Source organism: Eptesicus fuscus, chromosome 13 (genome assembly GCF_027574615.1).
Source record: "Eptesicus fuscus isolate TK198812 chromosome 13, DD_ASM_mEF_20220401, whole genome shotgun sequence".
NCBI classification, from domain to species: Eukaryota; Metazoa; Chordata; class Mammalia; order Chiroptera; family Vespertilionidae; genus Eptesicus; species Eptesicus fuscus.
This window is the reverse complement of record NC_072485.1, coordinates 13,646,563-13,661,469: the sequence shown is the minus strand read 5'-3', so window position 1 is coordinate 13,661,469 and position 14,907 is coordinate 13,646,563. Positions and strand designations below refer to the sequence as shown.

General features: G+C 40.1%; 1 protein-coding gene across 1 annotated transcript in view; it reads right to left on the bottom strand.

Moving 5' to 3' along the window:
* Positions 1-1,887: 1,887 nt before the first annotated feature.
* Positions 1,888-14,907, bottom strand: part of DDX10 (DEAD-box helicase 10) — a 256,489-nt gene continuing 243,469 nt past the window's right edge. The window contains exon 18 of the mRNA XM_008156071.3: positions 1,888-2,445. Within this exon, the coding sequence (XP_008154293.2) occupies positions 2,268-2,445 (178 nt within the window). The 3' untranslated portion in view covers positions 1,888-2,267. The remainder of the gene's footprint in view (positions 2,446-14,907) is intronic.

Here is a 14,907-nt window from a genome sequence, read left to right as displayed (position 1 = left end):
AGGTTTGGGAGGAGACCGTGGGAGCTGCACGGCGGTGTCAGTGTGTTTCCCCGGTGCCCACACTGAAGCAGTGTCCTCTCCTTGGTCCATGCTGGTCCCAAGTGGAAGGCAAAGTGTGAGAGAGCTGATGGAAATGTCAGTGCACCTTAAAGCCTCCGCTGAACCCGGCACACGTCCCAAGGCCTAAGGTAAGTCACACAGTCAGTCCAGTATCAGCAAGCAATGGGGAAAATATGCTTCCCAAAGGGAGGGAGGGGGTTGGAGTGAATATTTGCTAAACAACAGTATAATCTACCATGTGTTAGGAGCTTTCTATTCTGGTGTTTTCAAAATTAGCAAACTAAAATCCCCTACCATGTATATAGTAGTCAAGATCCATTCAGTTTTAGGGACAGAATACAACTGGAAATAGTTTATGCAAAAAAGAAATTTATACCCCAGCCCTGGGGGCTGCATGTGAATCCCCCAGTGGCCCAGGCCCGAGGCAGCCGGTGGACAATGGGGTCAGGACTACCAGGCCTAAGCACTGGGCATCATGTACAAGCAACAGAGCCATGCTTGCCTGCCTTTCCTTTTGCAAGCAAAACAAAGGAAAAATATGAAAACAGAAATTAAAAGTTTTTAATTAAAAAGTACCGAGCCCTGACATACAGGGAAAGATAAGTAGATGAGTGAAGCCCAGGGGCTCAGAGGACAATGTCAGCATCTCTCCCATCCCTTCACCTGCCCACCTCCATGCGGGGTCTTACTCTCCCGGCCTCTCCCAGGCAGCTGCATTTGCTGGAGGAAATGGCTGAGAAGGCACTTGCAGAAGGCCTACAAGCTACTACATGCTAAGAGATGAGGTTCTAGATCATGTTTTATTTTTAATTTTTTTAAAAAATATATATTTTATTGATTTTTTACAGAGAGGAATAGAGAGCTAGAAACATTAATGAGAGAGAAACATCAACCAGCTGCCTCCTGCACACCCCCTACTGGGGATGTGCCCGCAACCAATGTACATGCCCTTGACTGGAATCGAACCTGGGACCTTTCAGTCCGCAGACCAAGGCTCTATCCACTGAGCCAAACCAGTTTCGGCTAGATCATGTTTTAGATTCAGGACATCTATCCTATCTAATAAAGAGGGAATATGCTAATTGACCCTCAGGCCGTCGCAAAGATGGTGGCGCCCACAGCCAATAAGGAGGGATATACTAATTGACTGCCCTGCCCTCAAAGACCCCAGCCAATAAGGAGGGAATATGCTAATTGACTGCCACACCCTAAAAGATGGCGGCACCCAGTCCCCTCAGCCCCGCTGGGATGCCTGCCTCCAGAGTTCCCCAGTCCCCTCAGCCCCCCAGCCGCCCAGGGCCAGCCCGAGGTGCAGGCAAGCCTCAGATGTCAGCTGCCCAGCCACCCAGGGCCACCTGAGGCACAGGTAACCAGGGCTGGCCAAGGCTTGTGCTGCCGGCAGTGGCAGCAGCAGAGGTGTGATGGGGGCATCACCTTCCTGATCGCCGGGTCGCCTCCAGCCCCTGAGAGCTCCCAGACTATGAGAAGGGGCAGGCCGGGCTGAGGGACCACCCCCCTCCAGTGCATGAATTTTCATGCACCGGGCCTCTAGATTTTATAAATGAGAGCTAGCAAATCTTCCAAGTAAAAGATAAATTATATCATTGAGGAGATTAATTTAAAAATATGGAAAATTCACTGTTTCATGAACAGGCCAAACATTTTAATCTTCAGAACCTTCCCTTAAGAATGCATTCATATTACTGACACAATGAAAACAATAATTTTATAGGAAATATGTTTATTATTAATCATCTCAATTCAAAAATACTCAGTCTTTCTTAGGGCTGGTCCATCGTATTCTGTCTCTTTAAAGATATTAAATAATCAAAACTGTGAGCAATTTTATTTAACAGCATAGACACTTTTGTAAGATAAGAAGAAAAGAAATTCCTAACAATGAAACAAGGTCTCCAGAACTTGCTATTAAAACAAAGAAAGCACTTCCAATGACAAGATGTCACAGGATAAAGCCCAAGAAAACAATCTACCAGAGCACATGCTGGAAAAGGGATCAAGACGTTTAGGATCCACCCTCACATGGAGTTTGCTGTGAAAGCGGCTTGGGTTCTTTCACTTCTGCCTGGAATGTTTTCTTCAGGCCTGGGACTCACGTTATCTAACTTCCCCAAAGCCGACAGCCTTTCAACTTCTTGTCCACATAACCATGACCAGAGGTTTCGAGGAGAAGACGAAGCAGGAAGTATTTAGCTTTGACTTTTGAGCAGATGTAACACCAGTTCTTCATCCTCTGCCAAAGACAGGCCCGTATCCAACGGCTCTAAGACTTCCCACTTGGCCTTCTTTCTGTTACGACTTGTGAGTCCCATGTTCTCCACTTCACTGTTGTTCCTTTTCCTCATCCCCTGCTTCTTCTTGTTGTCACTGGTGAGAACAAATCCAATGATTTACTTTGTAAGTACATAATTAAATTCATTGTTATGAAATCAAACACAACATGACAAAATTACCAATAACAGATAGCTGGTAAAATGATATTATTCAAGAGGGAAAGACACTGTAACAACATCAGGATATATGTGTCATAAGTTAAGTATCTTCCCAGCATTGGGTGGGAGGGAGGGCCCATCATGCACCAGGCACGTGCAGGGGGTCTGCATACACCGTCTCATCCAATCCTTACAATAACTCTAGAAAACTAGATGTATCATCCACAACTTGAGGACGCTGAGAGGTCTACAGTCTGGCTCCAGGCCGGCTCCAAGCTGTGCTTGTGCTGCCTCGTCCAACTCCCTCTATTAAAGTTGGGCCATCCTTTAGGAGGAGTCTGTGGACTAACAGATATCAGGATACCAGGTGCTAATCCTGTTATCTGTTGCACTGAGTTGTGATATACAGACCATGACTAAAACCGAACCTGAAATGTTAAGTTACAAATTAAGATAGCAAGTAAATTTCCCCATTTAAAATCCGCATCCAAGGCCCACACAAAGTCTTAAGGAAGCATAAACATTACTGCTGTATTCTGCACACACCTGAGGCATAGACTATAAAAATAAAGCTAGTTTCTGAAGATAGAGTCAATCACATGATACATTAAAAATTAAGAAAGCAAAACATCCTCAAAGGATTTTAAGACACCATCATCATGTTCCAAGATGACCCAATTACTGGATACAAAATTAACAAAATAAAAACTCAGCAATGGCAGTAGGAACCATTTATTCAAGGGTCTGGCTCTGTACTACATTTTTTACATAGATTAAATTTATCTTTATGAAAACCCTTGGTGTGAAATCCTTACACTCGTTCCACAATGAAGTTAGAGAGGTTAAATGACTGGACCCACATTATACCCGTGGGATTCACACCCAGATCTGAATGACTCTAAATTCAGCCCAAAGCAATTTGAATTGGTCAACATCTTTAGTCAACATCTGGAGAACAGTAACAGAAAGAATTAGCCGTAGAAAGAACATTGGTTTTTTACATCAACATAATCAGACCTTGGCCAATTAACTAACATTACTAAACCTCCGTTTCCTTATCTGAAAGATGGGGATTATATAATTTACTTAGCAGAACTGCTATAAGAATTAAATAAAATAATATAACTGTAAGAACATATTAGAGCTCAATACATGTTAGTTGCCTATAAACTACTCCCTTTCAAATAAATCCTTACATTGCTATTATATAATATATATATAGAAAAAAAAAACACATCACAGAAATTACATTATTGTCCAAGCATATGATGTATTCCAAAAGAGGCAAACTGCTCAAGTTTCAATGGAGCCTATTACTCCATAAGATAGCCTGGCTATCAAAGTGAATGTGCCTAGTAAGCATATCCAGTTATGACCAGCTTAAAGCAAAACTAAATCATTTCCCCATTTACCTCCCAGAAATGCCCAATGCTGACTCAGCAGCCGTACTCTCTTACCACTGGAGGAAAGAGAAACCAGACAACACTGAGGTAACCCACAAATAACTGCATTTTAAATAGTGCCTGGAAAGGTGAAAATGAGTGTCCCCTGTGATGGGAATTCAGTTAGCAGAGTAATTCTTAGCAGAAAGGGGCCTTAATAAAAAGTCCCGGAGTGCCGAAACTGGCTTGGCTCAGTGGATAGAGCGTCGGCCTGCGGACTGAAGGGTCCCGGGTTTGATTCCAGTCAAGGGCATGTGCCTTGGTTGCGGGCACATCCCCAGTAGGGGGTGTGCAGGAGGCAGCTGATTGATGTTTCTCTTTCATCGATGTTTCTAACTCTCTATCCCTCTCTCTTCCTCTCCGTAAAAAATCAATAAAATATATTTAAAAAAAAAAAAAAAGTCCCTGAGTATGGCCAGTTCTGTGCTGATTCCACTGGGCCATGATTTATTTCATATGATACTCCTGGTTTCAACATTTTAATTTTTTCAGGTACTTGTAGTTACCTAGTTACCCAGGACAAGAATGTAGTCTGTTACATGTATGAGAAACAGAAAAAGGAGGGATGCCTGGAGTTAACACACGAGGGTCAGCCTTCCTTCTGGTCCCTCTTCTGGGCACTCCTCACGCGTGGCTCTTACTCATGAGATCAGAGACTCTTCTTGTGTGTTCCCACCAGTGCCCCTCTGTGAGCATGGCACTTCCTCCCTCCCTCTGGGTACTCCCTGATTCAAGACTCATCTTCAATTCCTCATCTTCTATGAAAGGCACCCACGCTCCCTATTAAAAGTGATTTCTTTCCTCTGAATTACTACAGCTCTAATTGTTTATTAGCCATTTTGCACCTAGCCTTGCTACTTCCTAATACTAAAGTGACTTTTTCCCCACCGAAAGCATCTTAACTCTCAATCAGAATGTAAACTCTTGGGTGAGAATGTATATCACTACAACTACCTTTCAAAAGTCATTCACATATGCATGCCTAGCAATTCCTCTTTTGGGAATCTATCCCCAGGAAATAATTAAGGATGTGTATAAAGATTTAGTTACTGGATATTCAAGGCAAAGCTATTTGTAATTTCAGAAAGTTGGAAACCCAAACATCCAATCATAAGGGATTGATCTGTTAAATGTGTTATAAAATTTCAAATGAAACACGATGCAGCTATTAAAAACAATGTTGTAGGAATTTCTTTATTGACACTGAAAACAGTAATAAAACCAATATAGAATGAGAGTCTTTGCTTAAATAAGACAGCATGTATATTTGCATTGAAAAAGATTTGGGAGATTTTTTTTTAATGTTCTTTCTGCTGGTACGTGCATCTTTTGTTTTTTTGTAATAAGCTTGTATTGCTCTTTGCAATAAGAAATAAATAAAGGAACTTAAATTTGAAGGAAAAAGTAGTTCTGGGCAGCTAGGTATATGTCTATTCTTCATAATTCCACAAAGCTCAGAAGCATAAAGACTAAGTGTTCTACTTAAGTGTCAACCTGGGTCCCGGGACCCATACAAGTATGGGGAAAGGTAAGGCTTCATAGCTCAGGACAGATGTGTCATGGGTAATTTTCAGTATTTCAAAACACCTGCAACTATGTGCCACAGACTAAATTCTGGTATTTGTTTTCTTTTGGCCAGAATTTATTAACTGAGCTTTGTACATACTTGACACTTCAGAAGCTTGAGTGGAATGAAAATTATCTCTTTATTAATAAAACAAATGTGAAAGATAAATCTTTCAAAATATAGGGACCATTAGTGTTGAAAGCAGACGTTCTCTGTGATGATGAAAAGGTTAGAAGTCAGTTTTCTAGATTTGATAACAGTGCTCCACAAACCACATGGAGAAATTTGTAGGAATTTTAGCTGGTTTTACATTTCAGTTTCTAAAGAAGTTGTTCAATACTGGTTTCCATGCCTACAACCCACCAAGAAAAAGTTAAAAAGCAGTCTTCTTAAATGTTGGCTACTAACTCCTTGACATGCTAAAAGGAGACTTCTTTGTAAAAATCACCCTCGCTCTTATAAATCTTCATAAACATTTCAGTGACTGCTTCTAGTATTATTTATTACTAGAGGCCCAGTGCACAAATTCCTGCATGGATGGGGTCCCTCGGCCTGGCTGGCAATCGGGGCCGATCGGGACCGATCGGGACCAGCCAGCCGTGGGGAGGGACCGTGGGAGGTTGGCTATGGGAGCACACTGACCACCAGAGGGCAGCTCCTATGCTGAGCGTCTGGCCCCTGGTGGTCAGTGCATCATCATAGAGACCAACCAATCAGTCATTCGGTCGACCAGTTGTAATGGTCGCTTAGGTTTTTATATATGTAGATAATTTTTAAGGACTCTCATGATCTGGCTTAGGCCTGCCTCTATAATCTATTCTGTTCTTTAGGACTACTTGTTATTCCCTAAACATACTTTAGGTTCTCACCTTCTTTTGTCTCCATTTGAAATTCCCTCTTTCTATTTTATAACTATCTAAATCCTCCTTATCCTTCAAAACCCAGTTCAAATGTCACCTCATCCTCAATGACTCCATCACTATCTGTGCTCTCCCATGGCACTCATTCTGAGTGATACTACAGAATAGACCTCTTCCCTGTGCCTACTAAATTCTTAGCTTTTTGAAGCCTGGGGCTGGCTGTTTGTTACCTTCATCTATAAAGATAACGTGAATAAAAGCCATTCAATAAATGGCCACACATGTGAATGGTAGAAATCACGTCCTGTTGGGGTTGTTCTAAGCCATAAGAACCACTGCCACTGCAGTGAAGGAGGCGATGTTTCAACAGATGTTTCTAATTCAATTTCCAACGCACCGTGGAGGAGCCCATCGCCATGGCAGCACCCAGAGCACTCAGTCAGTGTGTGAGGGCGCAGGCTCCTGTTTCCTCACAATCCTGCTGTTAACAGCACATGTTCCTGGTGTTCTAAACTTTGGCTTTGCATATATTTTTCAAAATTAAATAAATGGTCATATTATGGCTATATTCAGTACTCATTTTTTTAAACAAATGACTTCTACTGAGTTAACACCCAGCCAGGGGACAGTTAAAATGATACCATTACTGCAGCTTCCCTAAGAGATGTAATGGAAAGTCACCTAAATTTTAAGTACCTAAATGTTGACTACTACCTCTTTGAATGCACCTTCTTAGCTTCCTCTTCCTCTGTCCATTGCTTAAATGTCCATATTTCTAGGCTGCATCCTTGGTCCTCTACTATTCTCATTTTACATATTCACTCTGAGTATTCTCATGCAGTTCAGCATTTCAAGCAGCTCCCATAATGCTGATGACTTTAAAAACAGGCATCTTTAGCCTAGAGCTTTTTCCTCTTCATTAGGTCAGCGTATTCAACCAGTTCCTAGGTTTATATAATTTGCAAAATCTCAGCAACAATAGTCTTTGGTGCTTTTACTGAAATTAAGTCTATTGCCCTGGCCAATGTGGCTGTGTTGGTTGAAGTGTTGTCCCATGCACAGGAAGGTCACGGGTTTAATTCCCGGTCAGAGTACATAGCCAGGTTGCGGGTTCAATCCCTGTTTGGGGTGCATGTGGGAGGCAACCAACAAATAGAAGTTTCTCACATTGATGTTTCTCTTTCTCCTCCTTCCTCCCTCTAAAATTAATTAAAATAATTAAGTCTATTATTATTAGTCTTATCTCTGACAAGAAACCTTAGCTTCGAGAGGCTGCAAATGTTAACAGAATATTGACAATAGGAAAGGCTGGGGTGGGGAGGGGGAAAGGCAAAAATTTCATTCAATTGTTACTGTAAAAGCTAAAATTGCTAAAAAGTCTATTAATAAAAAGATTTACATAGTTCAAGAATTGATATACCATCAACAAATTATAACTTAAATTATTAAGCATAAAATACATTAGTGTTTTCTCCTCTTATCCCCAAAGGCTGACATGTCATTTTAATTCAGAACCTGTATATGTTTCCAGCCTTCAACTGGAGTGCTCAGACCATCTCAACTCCACTCCCTATTCTCATAAACGTCAGGATGGCATATGCCTTTCTAATGAGTTGCCACCTGTGGACTAGAATAGCAGCTGTTTTTTACCCTCATCACCTTCCATGAAGCCAACTAGCATCACCTTTGGATAGACACATGGTTGAAGGATGATGGGATGAAAAGAGGCTGAGAAATCACCTCTGGCAGGAATATACATAATTGTACAGTCATGATCATGCTGTTAGGGTAAATACTTAAATTTTAATAAATGGTCAAAGGAATTAATGGTTAGTACGTTAGCATGTATCATTCCTTCTTTACCTAAAGAGAAGGCTTTCAGTAATTCTTCAGGTGTCACCCCAAAGAGGTTTTTATTAAACACCTCATATAAAGTGAGCTCTCCCAACCCCTCTCATTATCCTTTCGTTACCATTTTCACGGCCCTTATCACCATCTCCTTTCTACTTTTTGTTTACTTCTTCATGGTCTCCCTCACCAGAGTGTAAGCTTTAAGAGGGCTGGGAGCTGGTCTCTCTTCTTTATTGCTCTATGCCAGGCACACATTTACTGAATGCCTCAACAATTCCAATTTGGTGATATAGACTCTACCCATATGTTGAATGCAATATATTACATGACATTATTTTTACTATATCATTCACCATTTCAACCTAGTCTGGAAGATATTTTTGCAGACTGTTTTGAGTCAAGGGCCTGCCGTGTTACATGCGGCTCAACGAATGATTTTGATGAGGAAGAAAATGGAAAGTAGATTTCTGAGATGACATTAAATTCTATTTTTGTAATATAAATAAATACACTTATTTAAAAACTCCTAACACTGTTTTACTTTTGGTAATTAAATTGATCAGCATAGATTAGTCACCCTATTAGTATCATACTCTTTCTTTTTACCTTATTAGATCTTCATGATAACCTTGCAACATAAGAATTATCTTCATTTGACTGGTGATTAAAACTGGGGGTCAAGATATTAAATAACTTGTCATTAACCAGTTAACTGCCACGCATCCAAAATGGAAACCATCCCCACACGCCACGATATTTTGAATTTAATTGTGTTTATAGACGCTTATGGCGTACAAAGGGTTAAGTAACTTGTAAAAGAAAGTAAAATTCTTTTCTTAGAAAACATTCAGGTCTTAAGATTCAGGTCTGTTTATCTGACCCCAAAAGCCACAGTTTTCCCACAGGATCAAGTAGCCTGCCTTTGTTCTAACACAGACTTAATTTTCCAAACTCTGATATCTCCCCATACTGCAAAGTTTTTGATAACATAGCATAACTTATTTCCAAATTACATGCAGTAGTGAATGTGGGCAAGGCATTCAGTCTGTTGGTTCATAAAAGCTCATGCAACGCCTATCTTACACCTGCTATAGCAACTATTTTTGTAATACAGATGCTCCTGAGATCATTCTGCTAGGAACAAATATGGTTTATATTCCTATGTACTGATACAGAAAGGCAAAGGAGGTAGACTGATTCACTGATACCATATTTTTCTAGATAGAGGAAACTACTAGCTCTTATTCCCCTTGATTTTTTAAAATTCTCTCTCTCCTTAGGAAGCTTTAGACAAGGCTTATAGACATGGAAAGGGAGGAGACAAATGATACACTGCACCAAGAAGAACGTAATCATTAGTACCTGCTGTGAACAGGAATGGGCTTACTGATAAAGAGCGAACTTTAAATAAACAATGTGTGGATTAACGCCAATAAAAAGGGGCCAGAGCATCTGTAACACATTCCCTGGGCTACAATGCTGCACTGAGGACCACTCCTTCAAGCCTTGAGAATGTTCCAAGTACTGTCTGGTATGATTGTGGTCAAGGCAGAAGAAAAAGATCTGCTGGGAAACCTATCGACTTCTTCCCTGGTAATGCAGAGCTTTACGGAAACACAGCGCCGCAGAGTGAGCACTAAACTTCCAAGGACACGGGGCAAGCAGTTCCAATAATGAAGTTATAAAAAGGCAACCGAAATCACTGGAGACTCCAAGCCTGACACTGGAAAAGAGGCTGTGCAGCCAGGTGTCATGATGCCTAGTGTTACTGCTCCAACCTCTGCAGCGGCTGCATTGGGGAGGGGGGGGGGAGGGATGTTTGCGTGTTACACCACAAAAATGGAAGAGTAACATCACTATACAAGCCTATTCAGAAATCTAGGCCCTGGCCGGGTAGCTCAGTTGGTTAGAGCATTGTCCCGATACACCAAGGTTGCAAGTTTGATCCTGGGTCAGGGCACATAAAACAATCAACCAATGAATGCAACAATAAGTGGAACAACAAATGAGTCTCTCTCTCCTCTCTCTCTCTCTCTCTCTCTCTCTCTCAATAAAATAACATTTTTTTAAAAATTTAAAAACAGCCAGGACAAGGAGGCTGCTAGAAGAAAGCGCAGTACCTTTACTGTAATGTCTGCACAGCTTTTGAAACTCTTGCTTTTCTCTCTTTTTTGGAACACAAAGAAAAGAAATCAGGGAAACTGTGGAATGTTCTAGCTGCACACTAGCTGAGGACAGAGGTGGAGAACAGTGGATATTCGGCCACACAGAAACCTTTGGGTGTCCTTAGACATTTTCCTAAAGAAAACTTTAAGCTAATAATAAATGATCTTGAGACCACTGAAAATTCTCAGAAATCTTTATACATGTCTTTTAAGTATTGGCACTCTGGTATTCCAGTATGTTGTGCCAGAGACTTTCCCCCCATCATAAATTTTAATTTCCAAGGCTGTGGCAACAGTCCTAATGAAGATTAATTACTGCAGTACATTCCATAAAATCTGCCTAGCTTCATTCTGATGGTGAAGGCATACAGAAATGGAACTGAAAATGTATCATGTCCTTTAACGTCTTTTCTAACACTCGGTACTAAAAACAATTTAGTCAAAGAAAAGATTTATTGGCCCAGAGTTCATTACAAACATAACCATAAGAGCGGAAGATGTCCTCTTAGATCAGAATTCTAATAATCAGAAAACGCTGGGGGTGGTGAGGATATAGAAGGCAGAGGACTGCAATCATACTACTGATCCATGTATGTCTCCTTCTAAAAAATGCCGTGTCATTTGGGATTGGCACAATGTTTTGGTCCCCAATCTTTTTGGTTCACAAACACACTTGAGAACTGGATAAAAATTCATGACCCTTTTCATAGATAAGTGAAGGGGAGTGTTTATGTGCTGCCTATACACCCACACCATCATTTTGGGAACAATTTCAATATGTGTGAGATGCCCCTAAAGCTCATCCACAGACTCCAGGTTAAGAATCCCTGCTCTGCAGCAATACAGAAAATATACATAATTATTTCTCTTCTCCCAGATTTATAAAAACAAAACTCGTAAACACCCAACAAGTTGGGTTGCATTACGTTTTTTTGTTGTTGTTGTTGTTACTGATCTGTGTGTAAACCATTTTGTGTTCCCCACGAGCACGTTGGCTTTTCTCCTCAACTATTTTCACTGATTAGTTTTCAACATCCAAGATCATCACCTACCCAAACACGTCCCCAGTGTTCCAGCTACCTGGAAAAATTAAGTTTAGCACTATAGTCTTACTCTTTATTAGCCCTTCCAATGATTTCATCAAGAGAGAAATTACCCAATTTTCAACAAAAGTTTTCCTTTAAAAAATTACTTATAATGGCAGAAACAAAACCAAACAACAGAACCAAAAACCTAAGCCCTGGGTACAACCTAAAATCCTAAAGGGGAGTGGACAGGGAAATTATATGGTCATTGGTCTGAATGCATTCCACATGAAGGAAAGGGAAAGGAAAAGGATGGTCCCCAGAGAGTGTCTTCCTTGAAGGTCTTTCAGTGAAAACAAAGTTGCCTGCACCAGAATCAGGACAGCAGCCAGGAGAACCCCGCAAGTGCTTCATCACCCTTGCTGGATGGCTCATCCTGGCCTCATCATCCAAGCCATTCGTCCATCTTAGCCATCCTAGCACTTCTGAAACATAACATACTCATAACTGTCATTGAGTGACAGCCATTTAATGGGTCCCTAAATGACAAAGGAATAGAGAGTGCAGAGCAATAACTGAAGCTGCCAAGTAAGATCAAGCTGCGAGCTTTCAAAACCCCAATTTCACAAAATACAACTTCCCCTTCCCAACCCTCACCCTGGGAAATAACACCTTCCTTCTTCAACGGGTAGCAACCTTTCCCCTAAAAGTGCCAAGCATATAATACTCCACCCCAACAATCTTCCTTGGAAGTTTCTCCATTCATGCTACAATATCACACAGGATATTCTTGTTTTATTTTTAGGGCATTAGTACTCCACCCCAACAATCTTCCTTGGAAGTTTCTCCATTCATGCTACAATATCACACAGGATATTCTTGTTTTATTTTTAGGGCATTAGCATAAGGGAGAAAGACCAAAGGAATACAATTTAAAGAAAGTCAAGTAAATTAATTCCTCCTTTTACCTACAATTCATATTAAGTTCTGATAAAAGCTCTATGAAATTTGATAATTCGTGGAACTCTGTATTTTACCAATAAAGAGAATAATGGAGATTTTCTCTTGGAAGCTGTCAGGCATACTGGAATCAGGGATAAATCTCCTGGAGTTAAAAAGAGTAAAAGGAAAGAAGGCAGGCACACAATAAAGTCAATATAGCATTAAGCTGAGCCGACTTCTTTCAACGCATCCAAGCCATTCATCCATCTTAGCGATCTGCCTCCCTCAACTAAATTCACCAACGAACAGGATTCAAGTCAGGGGAAACTATAGTCAGTAAGTATTTTTCTTTTAACAGTACCAAGACTCTAAAAAGAAATTTTTTAAAAAAAAATCACCCCCTATATTTGGCACCAATAATTCCACTAAAATTTATATAAAATATTTAATGTAACATACCAGCTCCCAAAATAGTTAAGAAGGAAATGAAAATGCTTTCTAGGAATTTCCTTCCCCAGAAATTCATTTTTGACTCATTTCTTTTCCAGGCAAAAAGCCTTCCATGTATTACAAATTTGCTGTAAAATCTTGGAAGAATAGTTACTGGGCCAAAATTTACATTAACATTAGGTGAAACCACAGAGATTAAAGTGGTTCATCTCCTTTATGTAAGAGATACCTTTCAAAGATAGGCAAGTTCACCCCAAAACTGAAAAGTATATGGAAAAGATTTTAAAAACAAAACAGAACAAAAACCTCACAATGAAAAAAACAGACAAAAATCCTTGACCAGTCTTCTGGCTCAGAGCTGTGTCAGATAGACTAGGCAAAAAGAACAGCTAAATGTATTAAGATGTGAAACATTTACTCTGAACAGGAAAAAGTATCAATCCATACAGAATTTATCATGGCTAAATGATGCCAATAGTATCAGTACAAATTATAGATGTAATTGATTGGTCTTATGCCACCTACTAAATACCCCACAATGTAACAGTTCTTTATAAAGCAACCTGGCTGCCTTAGCCAAAGACTGTGGTCTGTGAAGAAAAGATTGATGTAAGTCAGTAAGCGTCTAACCACAACCTTTTTCTTTTTCCTTTTTTTGTTAGAAAAAGGTTAAGATTATAAATATTAAAAACTTAATTTGACTGGATAATGAATATCTGGATCATCCAGCTGCTTCTTTTTCATCAAATTCAATACTTTGCAAATTTTCACATCATTAGCAATTCACATGAAGATGGCCATAAACCAAGCATGATGAATGCTACTAGATATACAAAAATCAATCTCATATTCCATGCTCAGAACCAAACTTCTCAGCTTGCAAGGCATAGCTAAAAGGAACAATTTTATTGGGAAAAAAAAAAAGTTTAATTGAAATATGGTTAGATACTCTTTCCTCAAATTCTACAAGGGTAAGTCCTAATCTTACTTCAGGCTTAGTTTTGATGTCACCCCCCTTTAGGAAGCTCTTCTGGATTTCCATCAAGCCCACGTTAGGTCCACACTTGCCTGATCTCCAAGTCCATTCCCTACCTCCCACCCTCCCCACCGCCTCCCTCAGGGCACAAATCACAGCATGGACCACATTGTTTTGTAATTCCATGCTTAGCTACCTGTAATCTCCACTGATCTAAAAACTATGAAAGCAGGAAAGGTATTTTTCTAGCTTAGTGTTTTGTGTTTGTTTTTTTAATGTTTTTTATTGATTTTAGAGAAAGAGGAAGGGGAGAGAGAGAGATAGAAACATTAGTGAGAGAGAAACATCAATAGGCTGCCTTCTGCCCACCCCCTACTGGGGATCGAGCCCACAACTCTGGCAGATGCCCTGACTGGGAATCAAACAAATGACCTTTTGGTGCATGGGACAATGCTCAACCAATTGAGCCAAACCGACCAGGCCCTTGCTTAATGTTTTATCCTCTGTATCTGCACTCACTATACCTGGCACATAACAGCTATTAAAAATTTTTTTTAGTTGAAAGAATGGATGGAGGAAATATTACAACAAGCGAGGGACTAACAGATCAAGTGGGTATTTTTAACTCTTAAGTAGAATGTGATTTAAATAACATTGAAGGTTCTTACTCCAGTTCTTGGCAACACATGTAGAAAGTTGTCTAAATATTTTATTGTGAAAGCAGTATAACTACAGTGTATGGAGTATTTGGAAGATAGAGAAATGAAAAATCATTTATGAGCAAAAAGACCATTGCAATATTTGAGGTCATTTTTCCTCAAAAGGTGTAAAAGTCTACATGAAAACTCACTGGAGATAAGAATACATAATTCTGTGTAGTTCCTAGCAGACTAGTGAATTCTGTGATGTCATAAAGTCAACTGCAACAAAGAGCTAGGTTTCCTACCAAACTTTTCTGTCTCCATTCTAGTAACAATAACAACAGATCCTAACATCCTGTATTAATTCTACCTATGCTCATCCCCCAGTTCCAAGGGAGGAACCAAAGTGAAAGCCAGAGAGTAAAGCCCCTCCTGGACCAATCTGTAACAAGCATGGAGACAGAAAAAGAAACAAGAG